The 25,776-nt window shown below is 40.7% G+C and overlaps 2 protein-coding genes across 10 annotated transcripts in view; one reads left to right on the top strand and one right to left on the bottom strand.

The window, feature by feature from the left end:
• The window catches only part of bmf2 (BCL2 modifying factor 2), an 11,645-nt gene extending 2,610 nt beyond the window's left edge, over positions 1 to 9,035 (top strand). For 3 of the 8 annotated variants that reach the window (XM_047818891.1, XM_047818890.1, XM_047818889.1), the window contains 3 exons: positions 3,799 to 4,044; positions 4,397 to 4,587; positions 8,555 to 9,035. In XM_047818891.1, coding sequence (XP_047674847.1) covers positions 3,813 to 4,044; positions 4,397 to 4,587; positions 8,555 to 8,671 — 540 coding nt within the window. In that variant the 5' untranslated portion in view covers positions 3,799 to 3,812 and the 3' untranslated portion in view covers positions 8,672 to 9,035. Of the gene's footprint in view, positions 1 to 1,006; positions 1,704 to 2,233; positions 2,258 to 3,798; positions 4,045 to 4,396; positions 4,588 to 5,679 lie in introns of those variants that run through there. The other 5 variants (XR_007143954.1, XM_047818892.1, XM_047818888.1 and 2 more) reach the window with 5 other exon arrangements.
• Positions 9,036 to 9,217: 182 nt separating this feature from the next.
• flvcr2b (FLVCR heme transporter 2b) lies at positions 9,218 to 23,894 on the bottom strand. 2 transcript variants are annotated; one of them, XM_027160541.2, is made up of 11 exons: positions 23,008 to 23,893; positions 20,732 to 20,873; positions 19,632 to 19,772; positions 18,402 to 18,469; positions 16,118 to 16,221; positions 15,080 to 15,190; positions 14,815 to 14,920; positions 13,864 to 13,975; positions 12,959 to 13,014; positions 12,272 to 12,353; positions 9,218 to 10,600 (listed from the first exon to the last, which is right to left on the bottom strand). In XM_027160541.2, the coding sequence occupies exons 1-10, from the start codon at positions 23,569 to 23,571 to the stop codon at positions 12,306 to 12,308; spliced, it is 1,452 nt and encodes a 483-aa protein (XP_027016342.2). In that variant the 5' UTR covers positions 23,572 to 23,893; the 3' UTR covers positions 9,218 to 10,600; positions 12,272 to 12,305. The 2 variants fall into 2 exon arrangements, with proteins under 2 accessions (XP_027016342.2, XP_047674946.1); XM_047818990.1 differs by lacking the exon at positions 12,272 to 12,353 and having other exon boundaries at positions 23,008 to 23,894.
• Between the last annotated feature and the right edge of the window lie 1,882 nt (positions 23,895 to 25,776).

The following is a 25,776-nucleotide window of genomic DNA, read 5'->3' as shown; positions in this document are numbered from 1 at the left end:
GTGTGTGTGTGTGTGTGTGTGTGTGTGTGTGTGTGTGTGCATGCGCATGATGCAGTGTTTCCATTACGGTGCACTTGCTACAGCTAGCATGTAACTGAGCCACTTAACCACTTTGCTAGGGCTCATCATTCTTGATTTTTTGTGAATTTCTGAAAGAAAGGAAAATGAAAAGGTCTTAAGTTTTCATTTGTTGGTTGTAGATGTTGCTAAAGCCCACCACTACACACAACATTGCAAATCATTTTTCCCTGAATGTTATCTAGCTACTTTAGAGTGAAGGGAGTGAACTTACAATCGGGGCAATAAAATCAAGTGTTTCTCATGAATCCTTTTATTCATTTAAATGAATCATTTGTGGCTTGTTCATTGTTATTCAGTAGAACCATACACCCCCCCCCATATAAAGCTGCAGCAAAATGTTAACAAAGAGACAACAAAATACCCAATTGTCAGCGATATTTTATAATATGCTTGGATTTATGTCTTAAAAATGATTCATTTCATACCCAGTCTGATACTCAGACCGCTACAGCATGGCCTGGAGCAAACAAGAAGGGGTGAGAACAGAGCACATCCTGAGATATGGCCAAAAAGATGGGGGTTATTGCAAATACAATTTAAAGACGTTAGAGAAAAAAAGCAATGACAGAAACATTCAGAGTATAAACGTTTGATCGTCATATACGGATTGTATTTGTTGATTCACTGATTTGCTGTCAGTGTCCGTCGTAGTCAGTGAACAATAGGAATGGCACTGAGAGTCAGTCAAAAACACCTGAGAATGAAACAACTAACTGTTGGGATATGAGAATGAGCTCTCACCTCACATCTGTCTGTTCTAGAGAGAGTGTGTGTGTGTGTGTGTGTGTGTGTGTGTGTGTGTGTGTGTGTGTGTGTGTGTGTGTGTGTGTCTGAATATAAACATCTGCCAGAGGAATTAATCACTACGGTACAACAGTTTGGAAACTTTAAGGTGGTAATAGTAATAGTTTTGCATTAGTCATCACATCATAACTTATTGTTCTTAACTTGATTATAATGGGAATCTGAAATAGAGAGGAATTTCACTAAGAGTAACTGACGTCTGCGAGATATCAGAACGTGTCATGATACTGAAGAAAAGTAAAGTTTCCTTCCTCAGTCACCTGACAAGTCTGAACTTATAATGAAACCTCCCTAGAATAACCTCAAGCTTTACATTAGGTCTTCATTTATTATGTACTTAATAAGTGTTGAACGCAGTGTTTAATCCTGGGGCTCATTTATAATGATCACTAAACAGTTATGAGTTACTACTGCTTTTAATCATTTGTTTACACGCGCCTTCATGCTCCTGAACACGTGTCACTTCTGACCCGGAAGTCGGAAATTAGGACTTTATCTTATGCATAACATGAAAAGAGGCGTGGTCTTGTGTCTGGGTGGGAAAAAAAAACACAACACAACAGGGCAGCTCGTTTAGAACAATATTAGCATATTGTGTGACGTGTGTGTGGTGGGCGTGGCTTCGGCAGAACTCGTGTCCAGGCAAAACACGAGCTTCTCTTAAAAAGCGCCTTTTTACAAACTAGTTGAACGGCGACGACAGAAAGGAGACGAAGGTGTGAGTGTGAGTCGGATTTACACCTGGACATAACAGCTCGGCTTTCATCCTCATAGGGACATTTATTACTTACTATATCAAAGAAAAACAAAAAGTGGCGGTGAGTTTGGCTTCCTGTGCGTTTTATCTGTTTACAGCTGTCAGGTGGATCGGAGTTAAATGGTCATGTAGATTTAGGTGAAATATTTATGGTGTAAAAGATGAAGTCACGTGTCAATACGCGTCGTTTTAATAATAATGATCATGATGTCATGCGATGAGTCGCTGTTTGATGATGCAACGATAAATAACAATAACAACAATAAATAACAATAATAATAATAACAACAACGATAAATAACAATAACAACAATAATAACAATAATAACAGTAATAATGGTTTGTTGTTGGATGCAGAAGCACTAAAATGTGATTTGTTTTGGAGTAAATAAAAAGGAAGACACGAGATTTGAGATTTCCTGTAGAATCTCCAGATGAAGATAAAAGTCAGGACTGAGATGATGTGATGGTGTGTTATCGCCTGTCAGTGTCATGTGGACCTGCTACAGCTGATCAGTGTGTAGTGTGTGTGTGTGTGTGTGTGTGTGTGTGTGTGTTAGACTGAGACTGTGGATATGAGTGTGTTTATGGGCAGTGAAGGTGTTCGGTGTGAAGGTATTTAGTATGGAGGTGTTCAGTGTTGAGTTTATTTGTGCAGAGGTGTTCAGTGTTTGTTATTGTGAAGGTGTTCATTGTGGAGGTGTTCAGTATGGAGGTGTTCAGTGTGGAGGTGTTCAGTGTTGAGTTTATTTGTGCAGAGGTGTTCAGTGTTTGTTATTGTGAAGGTGTTCATTGTGGAGGTGTTCAGTATGGAGGTGTTCAGTGTGGAGGTGTTCAGTGTTGAGTTTATTTGTGCAGAGGTGTTCAGTGTTTGTTATTGTGAAGGTGTTCAGTGTTGAGTTTGTTAGTGTGAAGGTGTTCAGTATGGAGGTGTTCAGTATGATGTCTGTGTTGAATTATGCCTTGAAGATGTTCATGATGAAGCCGTACACTCTGGATCTGAATCCTACTATTATTTTTAGTGACAGGTGGATGTGCTAATTGTCTTTAAACCTGTTTCTGTAGGGGCTTGTAACTAGCTAATGTTAATTTTCAGGTGTTAAATATCTAATTAACATAACTAAGTATTCCGAAATGAGCTTAGGACTGAGCGATTTATTATTTTATTCACTCCATTGTTTCACGATATGTTTATTTACCTCATTAACGCCAGTCCATACTGTTGGCGATCAGATTTACATACTGTTAATTAGCATGCTCATTAACGTCTTCTTTTCTGCATCCGAATCCAGAAAGCAGGGTTTAGAAAAACAGACTTGACCGTAAAGATCACAGAACCTCTCGTCTCCGTTCGAGCCACTCGTTCAGACGTTTATGAATAGAGCGGATTTGAATCGGCTGCTTTGTTTTCCTCGAAACGCTGGAACTTTCCCTCATTTGACTGTGATGTGTCTGCAGTTTTGCTGATGTCAGAGCAGCGCTAACGTTTCTGTCAAAACATACAGAGATGACGATCGGCTCCGTTTGACCCGGACGATCCGATCGTCTTCCACCGCTGACGGGAAGAGATTTAAAAGTTACATTTTAAAATCAATCTTAGTTTTTTTTTTTTTTTGCTATAAATTTTAAACATCTGTTCTGCATCGATGTGACATCTGAGAGCGACGCTTACACGTTCTCACCTGAGGGGAGAATCGCAGCTAGTCATGTAGCTAGCTGTGCCACCAGCAGGGCACAAAACTAACAGCGTCGCCATGATATTTCGGGTGGATTTGTGGGGTAAAACATTTCCGTGGCTGTATGTGGAAAGCTCTTGCCAATGATTATTATATTTCATAGCTATAATTCTCATTTAACTAGCTAATTAGGAGGCGCTATCTGCCAAGCTAATCATTTTCCGAATGAAAAAATGTTCATTCTCCAAAATTATTAGCACCCTTTATGAACATGAATATATAAATGTATACACAACATTAACCAGGTGATATTTTCTACTTAGAACAAACATTCCGAACGATCGTGTGTAATCTTAATTTTGTACAGTTAGCTTTGCTCATTTTATGAAGGGTGCCAATAGTTTCAGAACCACGGTATACGTTTTATCGGATCGTCCAAGTGTCTAAAGTAAAGTTATGTTTTTTTTTGTCCTCGTTCAGGGTGATTTCCGCTGATGGAGGATGACGAGGAGGACACACCTTTACCGTTTACATCCAGTCCAGTCGAGATCGCAGACACCAGACGAGAGAATATGCCACTGATCCAGACCACGCCACGCTTCCGGAACTCGGGCTCCATCCCAAACGCAGTCAGTCCGCGCCACCGTTCCCTTCACGGAGCCTTTGAATTGGGGCTTCTGTCTGCACCATCAGGGTCCACAGATGATTCACAAGCACTTCTTCACAGTAAGCAAACACAGTAAGCAGACTAGCTTGTTTAGATGATGTGAAAATTATCTAAGCAATCTAGTTAGTCAGCTAGCGGTAACATGGTGGTGTGTTTAGCTAGCTGATCAACTTGGCTGTTTAAACCAGTAGTTTACTTAGCCAAAGACGGCTGATCGGACTTAACCTTAAGCTCCGCCCCTTGTTTATCTTTTACTCAACAAGACAATAAGTACATTAAAAAATATTCATGACAGTAGCAGACTTTTAGTGGGGCAGTGTTGCTATTTGGGACACAGTCGTGGAGAGTGAAACATGTGAAGTGATGCATACGATTAGCATGATGATGATGATGATTTTACTCCGTGTGCAGATTTAATCCTCTTCCCTGGAGAAGACTCTGGTTTCACAGCTCTCGTTCCACCTGCTTCAGAGCAATCGGGAGAAGACGACGGGCAGGATGAAGGGAAAGGGGAAGAGAGAGAAGAGGACAGCTTGGAGGTGCAGATCGGACGGAAGCTGCGTGAGATCGGAGACCATTTTCAGGAGGAGCACATGCACCTGGTGAGAGGAACACAGAGTTTACAGACAACCTCCAAGGTTGACTTTGCGAACACGTAAAAAACAAAATTCTACTTAGTTTGTAATCATCTCTGAAAGTGCAGCGTCGTTTCCCACCTTCGGTGTCTGTACCCCCAAAAGCCCCGCCCACTCCAGTACACCAGTTCACACAGAAACACTTGTTTATTGCTTTGTGGTCACATATATGACATAATGTAATGATGCTTTCGATAAAAATAGAGATAGATGGAAAAAAAAAGATTAGATTAGATTCAATTTATCAAATAATATACAGTATATAGAATTTTACTGCCCGGTTCTATAATTTATCTTCAAATTAACCCTTCATAATAATAATAATAATAGTAATAATAACAATAATTAGCAGGATATATATTATTATAGCAGGAATGGTTTTGGTTGATATAAATGTCTCACATGAACACACTGCTGAAGAACTGAAGAGAGAGACTCGTGTGTGTTTTATACTGCATGCTAAATTTAGAGCTATGATTCACCCATGACATCACCAGTACCGTGACCACTGTAGGTTAACCACTATAGGCTAATGTAAGTTTGTGTACATGTGACCAGGAAGTGTCTCTGAAGATCAAAATAAACAGTGTATAATAATAATAATAATAATAATAATAATGAATTCAGTTATAAATATAGAGTTACATGAATTAATCTATTAAACATTTTTGTATGAGAGCAGTGTGTGTGTGAGTGAGAGAGAGAGAGATCATGTGACATGGCTTATGCAACACACTGCAACACTTAGCCCCGCCTCCACTACACTCTACTCTCCAAAACCCTTGATGACCCTGCACCTGATTGGACAGTTTTAAACGTATTCCCCGCCCCCCTTCAGCCATTAAAGTCTGATTGACTGTTCAGAGGCAGAAGGCAGAAAGAGCAGCAGCACGATCTAGTGGTAGTTCCTGAGAGACCATCAGAAGTCAGATGAGACGCTGAGTTGTGTTTATTATTAGATCTTTATGGAAGAGTAAACGAATAAACATCAGCGTTCTCTCAATATGAATAGATCTGAGTTTATTCACGTCTGTTCTTTATTCTCTGCAATTCATGCAGTATTGGAGAAACCGACAGCCGATGTGGTGGCGCTTAGCAACGACGCTTTACGACTATCTGTTACCGAGGGAGTTCATTGGACACTGAGGAGGTGAAAGGATGAAGGAGTCCTCCGTCTCTGGGTCCTAGTGTCTGCCCTCGGGGTTACCTGTGCCCTTAAACAGGCCTTTTGAGGTGAACTTGGGAAACCGACAGGAAGCGAGAAGGAGTGCGAGTCGCCGCTGGACGGAGACGGTGTCCCACTACTGCTCGCAAAGAAGCCATCTTTACAATGGAGCTAGTTTTATGTTTTTTTATTCTTTCTTTCTTTTTTTTTTTTGTCGCTTATTATAAATTTGCCTATTAGTCTGCAAATGCCTTACAATGGAAGCGAAGGACTTCAGGAAAGTTCCAGAAATTAGAAAAAATGTGAAGGAGAAGCCTCAAAAAAACACAACAAACTTTTTAAAATGTATTTATTTTTTATTTTACTTGCTGGTTAATATTACTTTTTTATTTTATTTTATAATGTTTGACTTTTTCCTGTCATATGTTTTGAGACAGTTTTCTAACGATCTCAGCACAAGTTTTATTGAACATTTCGTTCTGTTTCGGAAGGAAAAACATCGTCACTGCACGTCTGTCGCCTTAAAATCAATTTAACATCTGAGCCTTTAACCTGAGCCTTTAAGATCCTCAGGGCCGAGAGACATTTTCACTCGCGCTATTATCCAGAAGTTTTCTATTCGCTTTTCCACCGAGACGTTTTCTCTCCGAACCGGATGGTTTTTAAACACATCGTTTATCTTTTCCTGACATCTGCTTCGTTCAGTATCGTAAATTACGTCCATTTTTTACATACAAAACTAAACTTGTAGTTTTTTTTTATATATATAGGGTTTAAAATACTTTTAGTGCCACATTTAACAGGTTTAAAAATTAGAGACTTCAGGAAATTAAACAGTAAAATAGTGTGAGAAATGTTTTGTAAATGTGTTTACAGTCAGGTTTAAAAAAACTAATTTTACTACAACAGTTTTTTACTTCGTTGTTTTTTTTTTGTAATAAACGTTCTTATAAAAAATGTAACTGCAAAATTTTTTGTATGAAATTTTTTCTTCAAAAGATTTTAAATCCTGACTGTAAAGAAAACGATGATGAAATTGGAACCAATTCATTGCCGTAAAGGCAATACTGTCTCCTGTCCAATCAACAATCAGACAGGAGATAAAAATCCGATTTCGTGTCACTTGAATATTTCGTCTGATGTACAATCTGCAGTTCTGATGAGAAACTTGGTTAAAGTTCGAGGAGCTGCGTTTCTGTCTCGAAAAAAAAAACATCACTGCTTCTCAAACGGGTTGTAAAAAAAACTCCCTTTTTTACTTTATTTATCGTAAGATTTTGTAAAGAAAAACAAAAACAAACGAATTTTTAAATATTGGAGGATAAAGAAGAGGAAGCCATTAATGAAAAAAATTCTGGTGCATGTTGTAAAAGTTTTAAACTGAGCCGATTTCTACACATTTTTCTTTCAGATCGTTGAAAAACATTTAGTTTTATTTTATTTACTTTTGTTTCCTTTCACATGAACATTTTTCTTTTACTAATTATTTTAACCAGATTACGTCCCTGATCCAAGTCCATAAACCACTGTGAGCTGTATTTTGTCTAATCTAATCTAGTTAATTCTAATCTAATTCGGTTTATTAGAATGGAAACCAGTGACACAAAGTTCAACATCTTTTTATAAGATTAGAAATATTCATCTAATATAAACATGTACAATCTTAACACTCACTTTTATATCAAGCTTCATAAATAAGGGCCAGTACATTTTATTTCTTTATTTATTTATTTATCTATCTGTCTATTTATTTAAAAAAATTTTGACCAAATAAATGGCCAGTTTTCCCCCTGTAAAGATCCTGCGTCCAATGACGAGGCCTGATTTTGTCACATGACCAGCTGATGAATTGGACCTAACGCATTCTTTTATTTTCTTTCTTTCTTTCTTTCTTTCTTTCTTTCTTTTAAATAAGGAACTTGATGTTTGTTGGTATGAATAAGTTGGAAATGAATAAGAATAGTATTTATTTATTTTTGTTTGTAAAGTTTGTAAAATAGGAAATTAATTCGTATTCGCGCAAATATGAACGGTTTATCGATTTATTCCTAATTCTGATGTTTTAAAAAAAAAAAATCACATTTATTAAATGCTTTATTTAGGAGCGATAGAACGGGAAGGGAACGAAATTTGATTATATTTCTATATGACGATATTCATCGCACACACGTTTCTCTGCACTGACGGTGTGACGACGAGCTCATGGCTTTATTCCCGCAGCGTGATGTGGTGATGTGATGAGATCCTGATGGCGATACATCAGCACATGCCTAGAGTTTCTGTCTCTCACCTTCTTCTGTCACCACCACAAACTCTTTATATTTCAGTTGTGAAACAAGTCGAATTAATTTCTTTTATCTGAAGTGCAAACTTTGTTTCACTCGTTAATATAAACGATGATCTTATCAGACAATCAGACTCTTAGACGTGCCTTAGGGCCGAACACACACCAGCTCCGTCGCTAAGCTTCACAACTTCAGAGTTCATTTACCGCGAGCGCCTGATCAATCACACTGCTGCCAAACACACACACGTGCACACACACACACGTGCACACACACACACACACACACAAAGCCCATTACAGTCACGACTCGTGCGGCTCGTTCATGTTTCGGTGCTACACAAGATGTCCAACTGTGTTCTATTTTTCTATCACGATACCGTCCTCGCATCCGATCGGTTTTCTGACACGTCGGTGATTTCTGTCATTTGGTGAAGTAATGGATTCTTTTATTAAACACGGCACTTTTGCTGGTCACTCCACAGGTCCCCTACTTAAGGGAGAATCCTTCAGCTCCTGATGAAGTGATCATGAGAACAGACCAAGCTCCAAAACTCCAGAATGTCCTTTTAAAGCAAACACCAACACATTACAGATTTTAATCCCCTCATGTTCACGTTTTTAAGGCAGAAGATTCAGGAAAGTGTTTTTTTTTTGCCGCATCACTTTCACTCCCTGGCAGGAATTTAGCTTCTTGCTATTTTAATGCCCTTTCAAGTGCACTGTTTAGAGATTTCAGTGTTGTAGAAAAGCCCTTTTTATTTTCTTCTTAAAATTGTTCATTTGATGTTACAAATGTTTTTTTTTGTTTTTTTTTATCATTATGTTTGTAGAACAAATGATTATAATGTTCTGATTCCATTCCTACGTGGAGATGATGTGCTTTTTATAGAATAAATGCTAATCATATCACAAATGCTGTTAAATCTTTTTTCTATAATCAATAAAGATGTACGTTAAAAAAAAGTTTGGGGTTCGATTTTAAATCTTTAAACCAAATGTTTAACGTTTTTAAAAATTTAAATCAGAACTGATTAATAATAAATAACCAGAACAAATAAACACACACACACACACACACACACACACACACACAATTATTGAAAATAAATACAATTTTTAAATTTATTTCTAAAAATAGTTCACTATTTTTAAGTTTTGAAATTGTTTTAATTAGACTAGTAAAAAAAATTGACTTCTCTTTCTTATTGTGAAATAAGTCAAACTGTTCCAGCAGCTGAACCTGAGCATGTCCAGGTGAACTGAGTAAAAGGTAATAAATTGTAATAAAGAATAAAAAGCTGCGGACGAACAGAACGCTGAATGTGTTCATAAACCAGTTTGGGTTGGAATTTAAACCCTTTATTCATTTTTTTAATGAAATTACATCAGTAAAAATGTTTAAAAACATGATTTTTAAAAACCAAAAAACATTTCTTTAGATAATTATCACACACTGAAACATAATTATTTTACAAATGGCAAATTTTCAAGTAGAAAAGTTACAGAAAATAAACCTTTTTTTTGGTTACAAAAACATTCACATTTATTCCAGTTATTTAAATCACTTTACAACAGAAATGTTTATAAAATGTTTTGATTAGGGGGTGTGGGTTAGGGAGTAGGGGTTAGGGAGTAGGGGTTAGGAGTTAGGGAGTAGGGTTTAGGGAGTAGGGGTTAGGGAGTAGGGGTGGGGGTTAGAGAGTAGGGGTTAGAAAGTAGGCATTAGGGAGTAGGGGTTAGGGAGTGGGGGTTAGGGGTAGGGGTTAGCAGTTACGGAGTAGGGGTTAGGGAGTGGGGGTTAGGGAGTGGGGGTTAGGGGTAGGGGTTAGCAGTTACGGAGTAGGGGTTAGGGAGCTGGGGTTAGGGAGTAGGGGTCAGGGGTTAGGGAGTAGGGGTGATGTTTATACGGTTAATAAAACTGTTGATCAGATTTTGAAAGATTTAAATACTCCTGTTAGAAATAATAGAGTTTAATTCCAGTCATTTTGTACATTTTGAAATGTGAACCTCTTATTAATAATTTAGTTAAAAAATTCCACTTAAGGCGAATACGCAAGTCTAGTGGATTAAACACCACCGTACGGAGCAACACGCTTCTCCTTGTGATGACTTCAGACGTTGGAAATATTTTTGGACACAGTGATTAAAGTGCAAGTCAGAAATAAAGTGTTTTACACTCTTTTCACCTTCATTTGATCACAGCAGGAACATGAAATAATATCAGTGTTAAACAGAGACGTCTAAATGTCTGAGACCAACTGGGGCATAGTGATGAGGTCTGGGACACGTCCAGATTGGACTGATGGTGTTTATGTGGACTGTATAGTGAATTAGGGTGTGTGGATTGGGACACACCCACAGTGGACTCAGACATTTGAATATAAACATGAAAATTTGGACAATAAATAAAAATACTGCTTGAACACAAAAATGAACATGTGTGTGTGTTGGGGGGGGGGGGAGTGGGGTTACATTCTTGTAGCTGGTCCTACAGCAATAGAATTCACATGTGATCCATTTGATTTTACCTGAAAAAATACACACACACACACACACACACGTAAAGACAAAAGGCTAGAATCTGAAATATACATTTATCCTTTTTATAGTGTAGTATGTATTTTGGGACACAGCCTATAGATCGTGCTCTCTCTCTCTGTGTGTGTGTGTGTGTGTGTGTGTGTTTAGTTTATGAAGAACATCATATCATTGTTTTCACACTTTCTTCAGATTCACTTTTTTTCATTAATAACATTCACCTGACTTTTTCTTAAACATATATAATACGCTTTATTTAAACCGAGCAGAAGCATCACTGTTGTTTGATTGGTTGCTAAGCGATAAAGTGATGCAGTGATTTCTTTAAGCAGGACGTATTCTTTAAACAATTCATACTTCGGAGAGCAAACACAAGTGAATAAAAAACAGCTTTAATGACATGAAGGAACATTAAAGCTACAGCTCAGAGTGTGGTGAAGTGGGGATTATTCCTCAGACACATCAAAAAATTACTAACAAGTTTTCATTCACTGTTAAAGGTGGGGTCTCCGATGTTTGAAAGCCAATGTCGACATATAAAATCACCAAAACAAACACACCCCTAACCCAAACGGGTCCCACCCCTGTATCCGACTAACAGAAAGAAACGTGTCTTTATCATAGCTGAAGGGAAGAACAATACGATTGTAGATAAACAAACAAGCAAAAATGCCACACAAGCATAATGATGTAAAGGACAAAGGCATATATTAGTTCTGTGTAACAAAGCAAAACCAACGTTACTCACCTATCGAGAAGGAAAAAAGCGCCTCGGCGTCTTAAGTAAAGTCGGCCACATATTCACAGGTCGGAGTTTCCCGAGTCGATAACTCCTGAGCTAAACGCTGTTACTACACAAAACGCGGTTGTAGCTGCCTCTCTACATTACTACGATAGAAAAGAGGTGTTATTTGTGTAGTAACAGCGTTTAGCTCAGGAGTTATTGACTCGGGAAACTCCAACCTGTGAATATGTGGCCAACTTCCTGCTCCTTCAGTTCTCTCCAGCGCTGGAAAGCTGATCCTATATTAACACGTCCTACTTCTTGTCCTTATCATAAGTCTTTCTTCTCTTTCTCTGTTCTTCTTCTTCTTTCTTTGTTTTTATCCTCCATGTCGATGTTAAAACCACTTTCTGCTATTGTCACATATGCGCACTGAACACTCTCTCCGCAGATATCGACAAGCCCCGCCCCTTTCTGCTCATTGGCTACACGTTTGTTTTGTTTTTGTTTATTATTCGGCCTGACTCAGTTTTCTGAAGCATTTCTCAAAAATCGGAGACCCTGCCTTTAAATATAGGACCCTGCTGTTCAGAGGCTGGATGCTCTCCCAGGCCAAAGACTCAACGTAATGAGATTTTTTGAGAAAGCAGGACACGCCTGGACTGCAGCAGAGAAGCGAGAAGGCTGGATTCTGACTAGCAGACTGTAGGAAATATAACACACACTTAATATCTAAAGAATAAAGGACATGAATCATATAAAGAGGAACGTTGCTCTGAGACGAGAGAGACGTGGAAATAAGAATAAGTCCTGTTTGAGGAAATCACTCTCAGTTGGCTAGGAAATGATGCTGTCACTGTGTTTTAGCATGAGAGCATGCTAGCATGAAGCGGTGGCGTGATGTAGCGTGATGGAGTGTTAGCGCGATTTAGCATACCTGTGCTTACGTGTGCTGAAAGGTGATTAATTGATCAGTAGTTAATCGGAGTCGTAGCACCGTAATCCAGAACGACTGCAGCCTGAGGGGGAGGTGGTGGGGAGTGTGAGGGGGGTGAAGGGGAGTGAAATGGACATGAAGCTTCATGTGACAAGCGTGATTCAGTACAACTAACACACAGATAAAGCAGGAAGAGTGATAAAGGGTGACATGAGGTGGCAGAAAAACACACACACACACACACACAGACACACAGAGACACACAAACACACACACAAACACACACACAAACACTCACACACACTCAAACACACACACACACACACACACACACACACACACACACACACACACACACACACACACACACACACACACACTCAAACACACACAAACACATCTATCCACACAAACACACACACATATACACACACACACACACACACACACATCCACACAAACAAACACACACTCACGCACACAAACACATCTATCCACACAAACACACACACACACACACATATACACACATATACACACACGCACACACACACACCTATCCACACACATCCACACAAACACACACACACGAGTAGTTAGCAATGAAAACACAGAAATAGTAGACAAAGCTTCAGGACACAGACACAGTTAATCTCCCACTCTAGCCGTCACCTGCTGTTTACTTACAGACGTCTTGTGTAGCTGATTTGCATTCTGCCTGCGGAGCTCCGACTTAATAAATCCTACAAATCAAGAAAAAATCAGAGGGAACATGAGAAGGTGAGCCACAGAAAATGAGGAGGAATGAGAAGAGGGAAGGAAGAGAAACAGAAAGAGGACAGAAAAAGGATTAAAGTACAGTAACCCAGACTCAGAATTCGTTCTCTGCGTTTAACTCATCCAAAGTGCACACACACAGCAGTGAACACACACTCACACACACACAGCAGTGAACACACACTCACACACACCGTGAACACACACCCGGAGCAGTGGGCAGCCATTTATGCTGCTGCGCCCGGGGAGCAGTTGGGGGGTTCGGTGCCTTGTTGAAGGGCACCTCAGTCGTGGCCGGCCCGAGACTCGAACCCACAACCTTAGGGTTAGGAGTCAGACTCTCTAAGCATTAGGCCACGTGTGCGTGTGTGCATGTGTGTGTACATGTGTGTGTGCATGTGTGTGTACATGTGTGTGTGTATGTGTGTGTACATGTGTGTGTGTGTACATGTGTGTGTGTATGTACATGTGTGTGTGTATGTGTGTGTATGTGTGTGTACATGTGTGTGTGTATGTGTGTGTGTGTACATGTGTGTGTGCATGTGTGTGTACATGTGTGTGTGTACATGTGTGTGTGTACATGTGTGTGTGTGTGTACATGTGTGTGTGTACATGTGTGTGTGTGTACATGTGTGTGTGTGTGTACATGTGTGTGTGTGTACATGTGTGTGTACATGTGTGTGTGTACATGTGTGTGTGTACATGTGTGTGTGTACATGTGTGTGTGTGTGTGTGTACATGTGTGTGTGTGTGTGTGTGTGTACATGTGTGTGTGTGTGTGCATGTGTGTGTACATGTGTGTATGAAAATCATACCTGTTATAATGGTCCCGATGATCAGAAATGCACACAGGAACAGATTTCCTGCCAGTGTGCTGAAAGTGTAAATGATCTTCCCCTGACAGATGGTGAAAATAATCCCAAACACCTGCACACACACGCACGCAGACCAGCACACACACACACACACGCACACACACGCACGCAGACCAGCACACACACCAGCACACACACACACACGCACGCATGCACGCACACACGCACGCACACACACACACGCACACACACACACACGCAGACCCGCACACACACGCAGACCAGCACACACGCAGACCAGCACACACGCAGACCCGCACACACGCAGACCCGCACACACAGACCAGCACACACAGACCAGCACACACAGACCAGCACACCAGCACACATACACACACACACACGCACACCAGCACACACACACACACGCACACCAGCACACACACGCACACGCACACCAGCACACACATGCACGCGCACACACACGCACGCAGACCAGCACACACACACCAGCACACACACACACACACGCACGCGCACACACACGCACGTAGACCAGCACACACACACACGCACACCAGCACACACACACGCACACCAGCACACACACACGCACACACACACACACGCTCACCAGCACACACACACGCACGCACACCAGCACACACACACGCACACCAGCACACACACGCATGCACACCAGCACACACACGCATGCACACCAGCACACCCACGCACGCACACCAGCACACACACGCATGCACACCAGCACACACACGCATGCACACCAGCACACACACACACACACACACGCACAACAGCACACACACACACACACACACACACACACACACACACACACACACACACACACACAAAGAGCACACACTTCATTTAAATATCTGCACACATATACACACAGATATCGTTCCCAAAACCACTCACACACACCTGAGCTGAGCAGTTGAGCAGGCCTGAAGACGTCCCCTCAGATTCAGGATAGGTGAGTTCAACTGCAAACTCAAACCCCAGAGGCAGATACCCTGTCATAAAGAATCTGAAAACACACACACACACACACACACACACACACACACACACACACACACACACACACACACACACACAGTATAATACAATAAAACAAAGTAAAGAAAGAACGAAATGATGAGTAAGGAGGTGGGCGGGTCAGTGAGGAGGAGGAGGAGTTTATTACCCGAGAGCTCCAGCGGTGATGAAGACGAGCCACAGGTGACCGAGATCCAGCGTGAAGGCATAAACGGCTAAACCAACCAGAGACATCACATACACGGCCAGTGTAGTCTGTCTTATCACACACACACACACACACACACACACACACACACACACACACACACACACACACACACACACACACACCATCTCTCAGGCCATAGAAATACAGCATGGGAGTGAAATTATCAGTAAGAATGGAATGCGGTGTGTGTGTGTGTGTGTGTGTGTGTGTGTGTGTGTGTGTGTGTGAAATGACTTCATAAACTTTCATCCAGTTTAACATCAAACATCAAAAGCTTATGCTCTGAAGCTCCACCCACTGAACCCTCACCAACCACCAGGTGATGAATCTGAACTGATTTTTTTTCCACACAGATTTCAGGTCTTTTATTTCAGCTCTTTTTATCATATAGCGACCAGCTGAGAAAATACGTTCAATGAGGAAAGCTGGTGAAAGGTCAGTCACCAGGATCCCATTGCTCCAGCAGCTGAATAAACAAACATGAGAATTAAACCAAACAGCAGTGTTGTGTGTGTGTGTGTGTTTTGTGTGTGTGTTGTAAGTAATAGATATAATCTGTACATTCACTCTATTTTGATTAGCTTTTTTCTTACGTCCTCGTGAGTGTCTTTGGATCAGGTTTACATGACTGACACATAACTGTGTAAATCTATGGAAGGTGTAATGAACTGTAATGAAGGTGTATTGAAGGTGTAAAGAACTGTAATGAAGGTGTAATGAACTGTAATGAAGGTGTAATGAAGATGCATTGAAGGTGTAATGAAGATGCATTGAAGGTGTAATGAACTGTAATGAAGGTGTAATGAACTGTAATGAACTGTAATGAAGGTGTAATGAACTGTAATGAAGGTGTAATGAACTGTAATGAAGATGTAATGAAGGTATAATGAACTGTAATGAAGGTGTAATGAACTGTAATGAAGGTGTAATGAACTGTAATGAAGGTGTGGAGCTCTGGGTTTCTTTAATTCTTACTTGTAGGTTTTGGTTCTGTCCAGCCAGATCCCACAGATGAGTGAGCCGATCATACCAGCAATGACGATGGTGAGACCGATTCTCCCAGCATTCACCTCTTCACCCTGAAACACCAGGAGATTTAACTTAAACCACCCCCACATACCCCCCCACATACGTATGCGAACACACACACACATGTGCCCCTTTCCCACAGAGGCAGTTTGAGTGCAGGTTCGGAGCCTAATTTAGAACCAGTTCTTTATTTTTTGACCGCCAAAGCACCGGCTCTGAACCAGGAAAAGTGGTTCTTAAGTGCACCAAAACGTCGCTGGTCTAGATTCAAGAGCTGCTAGCATCAGTGGCTGTGGGCGGGGCTACTGTTAGCGCCTTTGATAATGTACCTTAAGTATACTAATGTTTAATACACTGTCACTTTACCGCAATATGATCAGTTATCAGCACATATAATAGTAGGTAGCTACATGCTAAGGCTAACATTTTTCTGTGTTAATGATAAAATAATGTTAAGTACTTTCTCCGTTTATACAGATTACACGGAGCTGCACGTACACGTCGGATTCGCCGCGTTTGGGTGTTAATGTAGGTTCACAAAGCCATGAGCATTAACAGTAAAGCAACTTCCACTATTGTTGTTGTGTTTGTGTTTGTCGCTGCTGCGCTAACTTTGCTGTGTAAAGTGACGCGTATACAATGACGTCACACTCGGCGCTGTGATGCTCTCTAGCTGGTGGAAAGGCAAACCAGTTCTTAGAAGGTTCGCCAGGGGAACCAACTTTGAACCTGCACTAGCGCTAGCTCTGAACCAGCACCCGGTTCTTTCTGGTGGAAAAGGGGTAATACACACGGACGCGACAACACACACATACCCCCCCCAACACACACACACACATTCACGCACTCACACCCCACCTACACACGCACGCACTCACCTATCCTCCCCCCACACGCACGCACACACGCACACACACACACACACACACACACACACACACACATTTACATGTACAGCATGTGACAGACCCCTTATCCAGAGCGACATACATAAGAGCTTAAATCTCTAACACTGAACACATTAATGCTGCTCACTGGGTTACAGACTTAAGACACCATGAGTTTAAAACATTTGTTCAAAGTTACAATGAAAAAGTGTCAAAGGTTTTTTTTCACGCACACACTCACACGCACACACTCACACACACACTCACACGCACACACTCACACGCACACACACACACTCACACACACACACGCACGCATTTACATTTACAGCATGTGACAGACCCCTTATCCAGAGCGACATACATAAGTGCTTAAATCTCTAACACTGAACACATTAATGCTGCTCACTGGGTTACAGACTTAAGACACCATGAGTTTAAAACATTTGTTCAAAGTTACAATGAAAAAGTGTCAAAGGTTTTTTTTCACGCACACACTCACACGCACACACTCACACGCACACACTCACACGCACACACCCATGTACACACGCACGCACACACCCACATACACATGCATGCACACACACCCACTCTCTCTCCCTCACACACTCTCCCTCACACACTCTCGCGCACACACTCACACACACACACACACACTCGCACACTCGCACACACACTCGCACACACACTCGCACACACACTCGCACACACACTCCAACACATGCGCACACAGGGTGAAGGTTGATGTAAACAAATGAATGTTTACCCTTAAACACACACTGCCCTGTAATGTTTCTGCCCTATAACATTTCTGCCCTGTAATGTCTCTGCCCTGTAATGTCTCTGCCCTGTAATGTCTCTGCCCTGTAATGTCTCTGCCCTGTAATGTCTCTGCCCTGTAACATTTCTGGACGTTCTGGCGGTTCATCAGTCGTATTTCAGTATTTTTTCCAGCACGAGAAAGAAGATTATCTTAATGATGGACAGGAAACACCAAACTAACACAGTTATGATATTTTATTACTCACCACCCAGTAGTGAGACTGTGGCAGATTTAATATTGGAACATTATTCAGACAAAAACGTTTGACGATTCTTTAATTAAAGTCACATGTACCAAATGTTCCTCTGCTGTAAACACTGTTAATTAATTATATAATTAATACATTTACTGACCTAATAAATAAATCTGTTTTATAAGAAACGCTCAGATTCTCCATACAGTGGGATGTTTGTACTATTGAAATAATTATGAATAATAATAATAATTATTATTACACTATCTTGTGCTTCTCACACGTTTCCATCGTAATCTGTGTCTGAACAGAAGTAAAACTCACCGGGTAGTGTTGGATGATCATCTGGTTCAACAGCGTCCCAACAGCGTAAAAACAGCCAACGTTCAACCCTGAAAGTGTACAAACATTTACACACTACCACAGTGCTGATGAATTCTGCACTCTGATTGGTCAGAAGGTGTTGGTAGTGTTTTGGCGCAGTAGGACACGCTGATGTCTAGCTAACAATAAAGAGTGTTTTAACTGACATGCTTCATTATGGCTCCTACTAGCGAAAGGAATTAGTTTTAAAATAAAACATATTTTTGTGTGTTTGTGTGTGTGAGAGTTTGTGTGTGTGTGAGTGTGTGTGCATGTGTGTGTGTGTGAGAGAGTTTGTGAGTGTGTGTGAGAGTTTGTGAGTGTGTGTGAGTGTGTGTGTGTGTGTGTGAGTTTGTGAGTGTGTGTGTGTGTGTGTGTGTGTGTGAGAGAGTTTGTGAGTGTGAGTCAGTGTCTGTGCATGTGTGTGTGTGTGTGTGAGAGTTTGTGAGTGTGTGTCAGTGTCTGTGCATGTGTGTGTGTGTGAGAGAGTTTGTGAGTGTGTGTCAGTGTCTGTGCATGTGTATGTGTGTGTGAGAGAGTTTGTGAGTGTGTGCATGTGTGTGTGTGTGTGAGAGTTTGTGAGTGTGTGTGCATGTGTGTGTGTGTGAGTTTGTGAGTGAGTGTGAGTTTGTGAGTGTGTGTGAGTTTATGAGTGTGTGTGCATGTGTGTGAGTGTGTGTGAGTGTGTGTGCATGTATGTGTGTGAGAGTTTGTGAGTGTGTGTGTATGTGTGTATGTGTGTGAGAGAGTTTGTGAGTGTGTGCATGTGTGAGTTTGTGAGTGAGTGTGAGTGTGTGTGCATGTGTGTGTGTGTGAGTTTGTGAGTGTGTGTGCATGTGTGTGTGTGAGTTTGTGAGTGAGTGTGAGTTTGTGTGTGTGTGTGTGTGTGTGTGTGTGTGTGTGTGTCAGTGTCACAGTGTGCTTGGCACAGTGTGTTTTATAACCCTTTCTCTCCAGCTCTACTTTGACCCTGACTACATGGTGCAATGATGTGTTTAATAACATTAATAACAACCTGTTTCACATTTTCTTCTTAGTTCATTATTTCTTTGTCAACACGCAGCAGAACACAGTGTTTAGTGTTTGTGTTAGTGAGAGAGAATCCTGATCCCTGACTGGATGATAACACAACAAAGTTACTACAGCCAGTTACTCTGTGTGTGTGTGTGTGTGTGTGTGTGTGTGTGTTACCATAGCTGATGAGGAGCAGGATGAAGGGAGTGTTGCGAATGAGCCGAAGGATAGAGGATGAGTATGAGTAACTCTCTGTGGGGATCAGACGAACTGAAGCCTGAGACTGAGATGGAGGTAGAGAAGGTCTGTCCTGAAACACTGAAAGAGAGAAAGACGGAGAGAGAGAGAGACAGAGACAGACAGACAGAGAGACAGATAGATAAAGGGAGAGACAGACAGACAAATAGTAAGAGACAAAGTCAAACAGTCTGTTAGTAAAATTAAGGGGTGACGTGATGAAGTCTTTCTCTGTCTCTCTACCTCTCTCTCTGTCTCTCTCTATCTCTCTCCCTGGCTGTCTCTCTCCCTCTCTCTCTATCTCTGTCTCTCTCCCTGGCTGTCTCTCTCTGTCTCTATCTCGGTCTCTCTCTCCCTCTCTCCCTCGGTATTTCTCCCCCTCTCTCTCTCCCTCGGTCTTTCTCCCTCTCTCTGACACTCAGATGTCGGTCACAGTGATCACATGACAGTGTTTTTAAAAGCAGCTACAAAATGTGCACGACAGCAAAATTCCAACTGAAATACAGAAGTGAATCAGCGTGACAGAGATTCATTACTGCATGTGGTTCAGTCTGTGGAGTTAAACCCTGAATCATTTATTCATGTCCTTTAAGATACTGCAGAAATCTCACACCACATTACTGTCAAATTTACCTTCCTCTAGTTTTCATTTTAATTCAATTCATGTGCAGCTTCTTAAATCTTCTTCTCAGCTTCAACATCTGCGTGCAGGAGCAGGTAGAAAACTAAGTGATGTTATCAGGGATCCCAATATTAACGACACCACAAAGCTTTAGTTTTAATGTAAACTCACCTTCTATTTGTTCTGCGTCTTTAGAAGAACGAATACAGTGCTGAGAAATTCAGAACTTTGTGATCGTTCTCTAGGTTTCTTCGCAACACTCCTTCTATTTAAAGGTCAAAGCTTCTCACTTTTTATGACATCAGCAAAATACCGTGAAGATGCACAAGTGAGAAGCTTTGACCATTAAATTTCTGTTTGAATGGACAGTTTTGAGTCTCAGCTCAGTTCCACTATCAGATCATCACGGTTTCCTTACCAATGAGCACCAGGATGAAGAGGAAAGTGGCCACGCCCGCTGTGATGTAGAACATCACTTGAATGTGATTGGCCAGCTCGTCCAAGTCCTCTACATTTGGAACCAGGATTGGAGGAACCAAAAATCCAATGGCGATGCCAAGCTGTGAGGAACAAATCAACCGGATAATGAACAATCGTAATAAAAAGCTCTTAATGTCCTGATCACTAAACAGTGTTAAGGGGGAGCTTCTGGTTTATGATTCTGATTAAAATTACTAATAAAATGGGCATTAAAATTTTTTAAAAATACTTTTAGTTTTAGTTTCAATAAATGTGAAACTGTGTTTCAAGAACAAGCCCTGTGGACTACTGAAGTCTGTAGAAAATGGAGTAGCATCTGATGAGAAAAACAGTGGTTTTGCCTAGAGGTGGATCAGTGGGTCTGTGGATCAGTGGATCAGTGGGTCTGTGGATCAGTGGGTCTGTGGATCAGTGGGTCTGTGGATCAGTGGGTCTGTGGATCAGTGGGTCTGTGGATCAGTGGGTCAGTGGGTCTGTGGATCAGTGGGTCTGTGGATCAGTGGGTCTGTGGATCAGTGGGTCTGTGGATCTGTGACACAACAAGCATTACAAAGAAATGTGGAAGAATCAGTCAGTCAATAAACCGAAGCAGGATAATGATCAGATCCCAAATCCATCATGAGCTACTTTTTTAAAGAACGTTCTTCAATGTTCCCATTAATGCCCTTTTATAGGTTACAGTCTATACAAACACAACACTGTTTGTTGATCTGTCCCTGGATAACAGTCCCGGTTAATCTAGTCCCTGTTGTTTGCCTAGAGGGGCTTGGCTCACTTCGAGTGTGTCCACCGACTCCGGGTTAGATTCTAGCTTCGTTGAGGCGTGTAGTTTCTACCTACAGATTGGAGTTCCTGTTAATGGCAGTAGATGAAGCTTCGAACCAGAAAGACACAGCTTACATTTAACTAAAAGCTTTTTGTCTTTATGCTCAACTGAAGTGAAATAACGAGCATATTTCCACTTAGAGAACCTCGTCTTGCTCTCGCCTCGACTCGCCGTTACTGCCGCACGTACTTGAATAAACGGAAACACGCCCACAGTGCGGCATCTTCGTGTTTACAGGTCGGCATCCACCAATCCTACAATGCGTCTGCTGTATACAGGTCAGACTGTAGGCTACACTTCAGCCTGAATGATTTAATTTTAAAAAAGTAATGGCCAAACACACCGTACTGTAACAGTAATGGAGTTACATGATTTAAAAAGTAATGCGTTAGAGTATTAGTTACTGTCAAAAGTAACTGCCTTACTGCACAACACTGGTTACAGATTTAACAAATGTCTGTATGTCGAGCTAAAGCTAATCGATTGAGCCAGGAACTGGGAGTTCAGAAGTCTAACCCAAGGCCAATAATATCAGTATATAAGCTTTAATAGATTGTTAGCTCTTCTTTTTTCTACACGAAGGTTCTGTTCTAAGTTGGGAGCTTACAGATTATTGGTTATAGTCAGTAAAAGTTATTAAATCCATAAAATCGTACAGACTTCACTTATGGTCCTTCAGGAGCTCACAGCCCTGCTGAGGTCAGTGTGGTGTCATGAAGCCAAGACTGTACTATATCTACTGTATCTTTACTATATGTCTTGTGTGGTGGCTTTGGTGGATCATCTCATGTCTGTTACTGTTGGTAGTCTATTAACACTGTGAGAAATTATGAACCTGTGAGATTTGACTGTGAGAACGATCTGAAAGTGGACTTTAACCCGGCGTGACCTGTTTTCTTAATGAAGCTTAATGAGGCTTAAAGCTGGTGAAGTGTTCTGCTTTCCTCAACTACATTTAGCTCCTGAGAAACAGAACTTTTCTTAATCGACTTTGTCATGTTAAAATACATCTCACAATAAATACAAATACATTTAACTCACTGGCATTATGTCCAGACCAAAGCATGTATATGAGTGTGAGGCCTCTCAGTTACTGGAAGTGAAATCTGGATGGACACTGAACCTGCTCCAGGAGCAGGTAAAGCCGATTTTAGGTGGAAGTTCCCACATAGATGAGAAGCTACTGCTAGAATTAAATGTATCATATTAGACATGTCAGGCAACATATTATTTTTGATATATCAGGCAACATCTGAACATGCTTCAGATGATCAGATCTGTCAGATCTAAAATCTAACACGTTTTTGTCATCCCAGTGTAACTTTCATTGCTGAACCATCACAGATTATATAATAATGAATCATTAAAATATTTCTTAGTTAACACACCTGATTTCCAAAAACCCCGATAGAGCATGCGGTGGAAACCTCATTGGACCCAAACCACACCGAGGCGATGCGCGAAGGCATCCCGAGGATGAACACCTGAGCTATGGAGCAGGTCACCTGACCCAGAAAGGTGACTGGAAAAAGGTCAGGCCTGGCGCTGGCCACTTTGATCCATGTCCCAGCGCAGTTGAGGGCCGTGGCCGCGAGGGCCACCACGCGGAGCCCCTTCTTGTCCAGGAGCCACGTGACGGGGAAGATGAGTGGGATGTAGGTGAGCATATAGATCATGGACATCCAGTCTATGGTGAAGGAGTCAACATTGTAGAACTTCATGAAAATGTTGTTGATGATGCCGTACTGGATCCACTGATAGGAGTTACAAAGTGAATAAGAGCTGAACAAAAACACAATCAGCCATCTCCTCTTGTACAAGTGGGTCTCCATCTGATCCCTGGACTCCACACTGGGTTCTGAGAACATCTGCACTCCATGTTCATTCTGAGCTTCACTGTTGGAGAAACATTTCTCATTCACCCCACAGTGTGAGTTTCTCTGCTCTCCCATGATGTCCAATCCAGTGTCCAACTCAACATACAGATCAGAACAGATCAGACCAGATCAGACCAGACTTCTCTCAACTCGTCGAAAACAGTTAAATGTTCTGTGCTAGTAAACGTGACTAGTCATAAACTCTGACTTTGATCAACTTTACTTAACCTTTAATTAGACTCTATGTGTAGTTTCGCTTTGATCTCTTTACACATATACAAAATAGTTACATTAACAGATCAAATCGATACAAAACCGATTAAAGTTCCGACTTCAATCAGAACCGTACAAAGTTTCTACTGCAGCTGAAGTTTGACGCCGGACACTTTGGCCCCGCCCCCGTTAAACTGATTGGTTAAGAGTTTTCGGTCTTCTGAGTCACACATCGAGAAGCTGATTGGACAAGAAAATACGTTTATTTTAAAAATTAAAATCTATAAACGTTATTTATTGTTTAGATTTTTTTAAAGTTAAATTTGTATATCTTTTTTTCTGATTTATGAACTACAAATTTATAAACAAATATAAATTGTGTGTTAACTATAAACTTTATATCACTTTATTCATTCTATTCATATATTCTTACTAAATAAAAAAATATAAACATGATATGAAATATTATATATATTTAAATATCTGTTCTTATGAATACAACTATTTAATTTATAATGTAAATAGTTGTTTTTTCTAAATGATGCGATTATTGTATTTAATCAGAATAAAGATTTTCAAAATATTTAAATGCCTTCAAAAAATAACTCAGAAAACATAAATAAAAAATAGAATCATTAAGATAATAATGACAATAATAAAGTGTAATAAGACCCCAGTGCTTAAAAGCAAACCCTTTTCAAAATAAGAGCCGTTAAAAATAACTACAAGGAAATTCACACTTTATTCTCAAAACATAAAGTGAAAGTAAGATTATTACACTGAGTTTGAAAAGCACCATATATTAGAAGCCTGTTGGTGAAACTCCGTGGGTTTCACTGTTCTTTATTGTTTACTATTTAGGTATAATATACAAAAATCAGACAAAACATAAATACAGGAAAAAGAAAAGCGAAAATCATGTAAACAGCAGCATCTGCTGGTCAAAACTGTTTACTGCATTTCTACTGAATTGAATCACAGCTCTGGTGTCGATTCGGTGTGTCAGTGAGTCGGATCATTTATCTCAGCTCACTTATATGAATCGACTCGTAGAGACATATCCACTGGAAAACTGTTAATTTCAATGAGAGCTGGTGACATCCAGCAACACAAGCAAACATTGTTGACTAGATGTGAGTTTAACCAGTGACATGAAAAGGTTGAAAAAAGTTGGAGTCAAGATCAGGCAGTTATCAGAGTATCTGAAAATGGGTGGATCAGCTCACAGCTTCATGTGGGATGGAAATGTTTCATGTCGGATGGTCATTACAGCCACATCGTCAACCTGGAGGACCTTAAGCTCCTGAACAAAATAAGTGTACATCTAATTAGCTCTTCTCCTCCTACCAGTTATAGTCTTCAGACAAATCTTTATTCAGGAGTCTAAAGAACCACTGGAAAGGGCTCGGCAAGAACTACAGTACAGGAGGAAAGAAGCAGTAAAAGCAGATCTTTTCTTAGCTCTTAATTTTTCTACACAAATGTCCTGAGTTGGAAACTTACAGATTATTGGTGGCAGTCAGTATAAGTTATTAAATCCACAAAACCATACAGACTTCACTTCACTTTTTCTGTTTGTTCTCATCAGTATGGGAGATGATAGTTAGCGAATGAAATGTTCAATCAAGCTTGACTGTTTTTACAATTGTTTCAGTGCCACACAGATGTGTCCTGTTAACATGGCCACAATGCCCACTGATGTCCATTTTTAACCACAAACATGGAGTTTCAGGTGGAAACATGTGAGATGGAATAGAATACAACAACTTTATTAATCCTTGGAGGTGAATTAAGAAGGTTAGATATTTATGATGTTCATTATGTGAAGATTCTATAAGATTTTCACTTTTACCTCAACACCCATACACCATTCACTCAGGACATACTTCTCCCTAACAGGCATATTTGTTTATTTGGCAGCAGAAGAGATCCTAAAAGTTATCTTGTCCTGCAATCCTACCACCTGCTCACTGAATCCAGTGTCCTCCACAATCTTCCACACCATCTCAGAGCTCTTTCCCTTCATACACTGGGGAAGAACCTTTAACTTCAAAGACGAGGGCACTG

Source organism: Tachysurus fulvidraco, chromosome 9 (assembly GCF_022655615.1).
Source record: "Tachysurus fulvidraco isolate hzauxx_2018 chromosome 9, HZAU_PFXX_2.0, whole genome shotgun sequence".
Classification (NCBI taxonomy): Eukaryota; Metazoa; Chordata; class Actinopteri; order Siluriformes; family Bagridae; genus Tachysurus; species Tachysurus fulvidraco.
This window is presented reverse-complemented; position numbering and strand designations above follow the sequence as displayed.

Bases quoted from the DNA above. Each gene is read 5' to 3' on its own strand.
- flvcr2b (XM_047818990.1), bottom strand. From the start codon at position 23,571: ATGGGAGAGCAGAGAAACTCACACTGTGGGGTGAATGAGAAATGTTTC. The intron at 16,222-18,401 runs GTGAGTTTTACT...CTGGTGTTTCAG, and splicing joins TGATCATCCAACACTACCCG to GGTGAAGAGGTGAATGCTGG. The intron at 15,191-16,117 runs GTAAGAATTAAA...GTGTGTGATAAG, and splicing joins GACAGAACCAAAACCTACAA to ACAGACTACACTGGCCGTGT.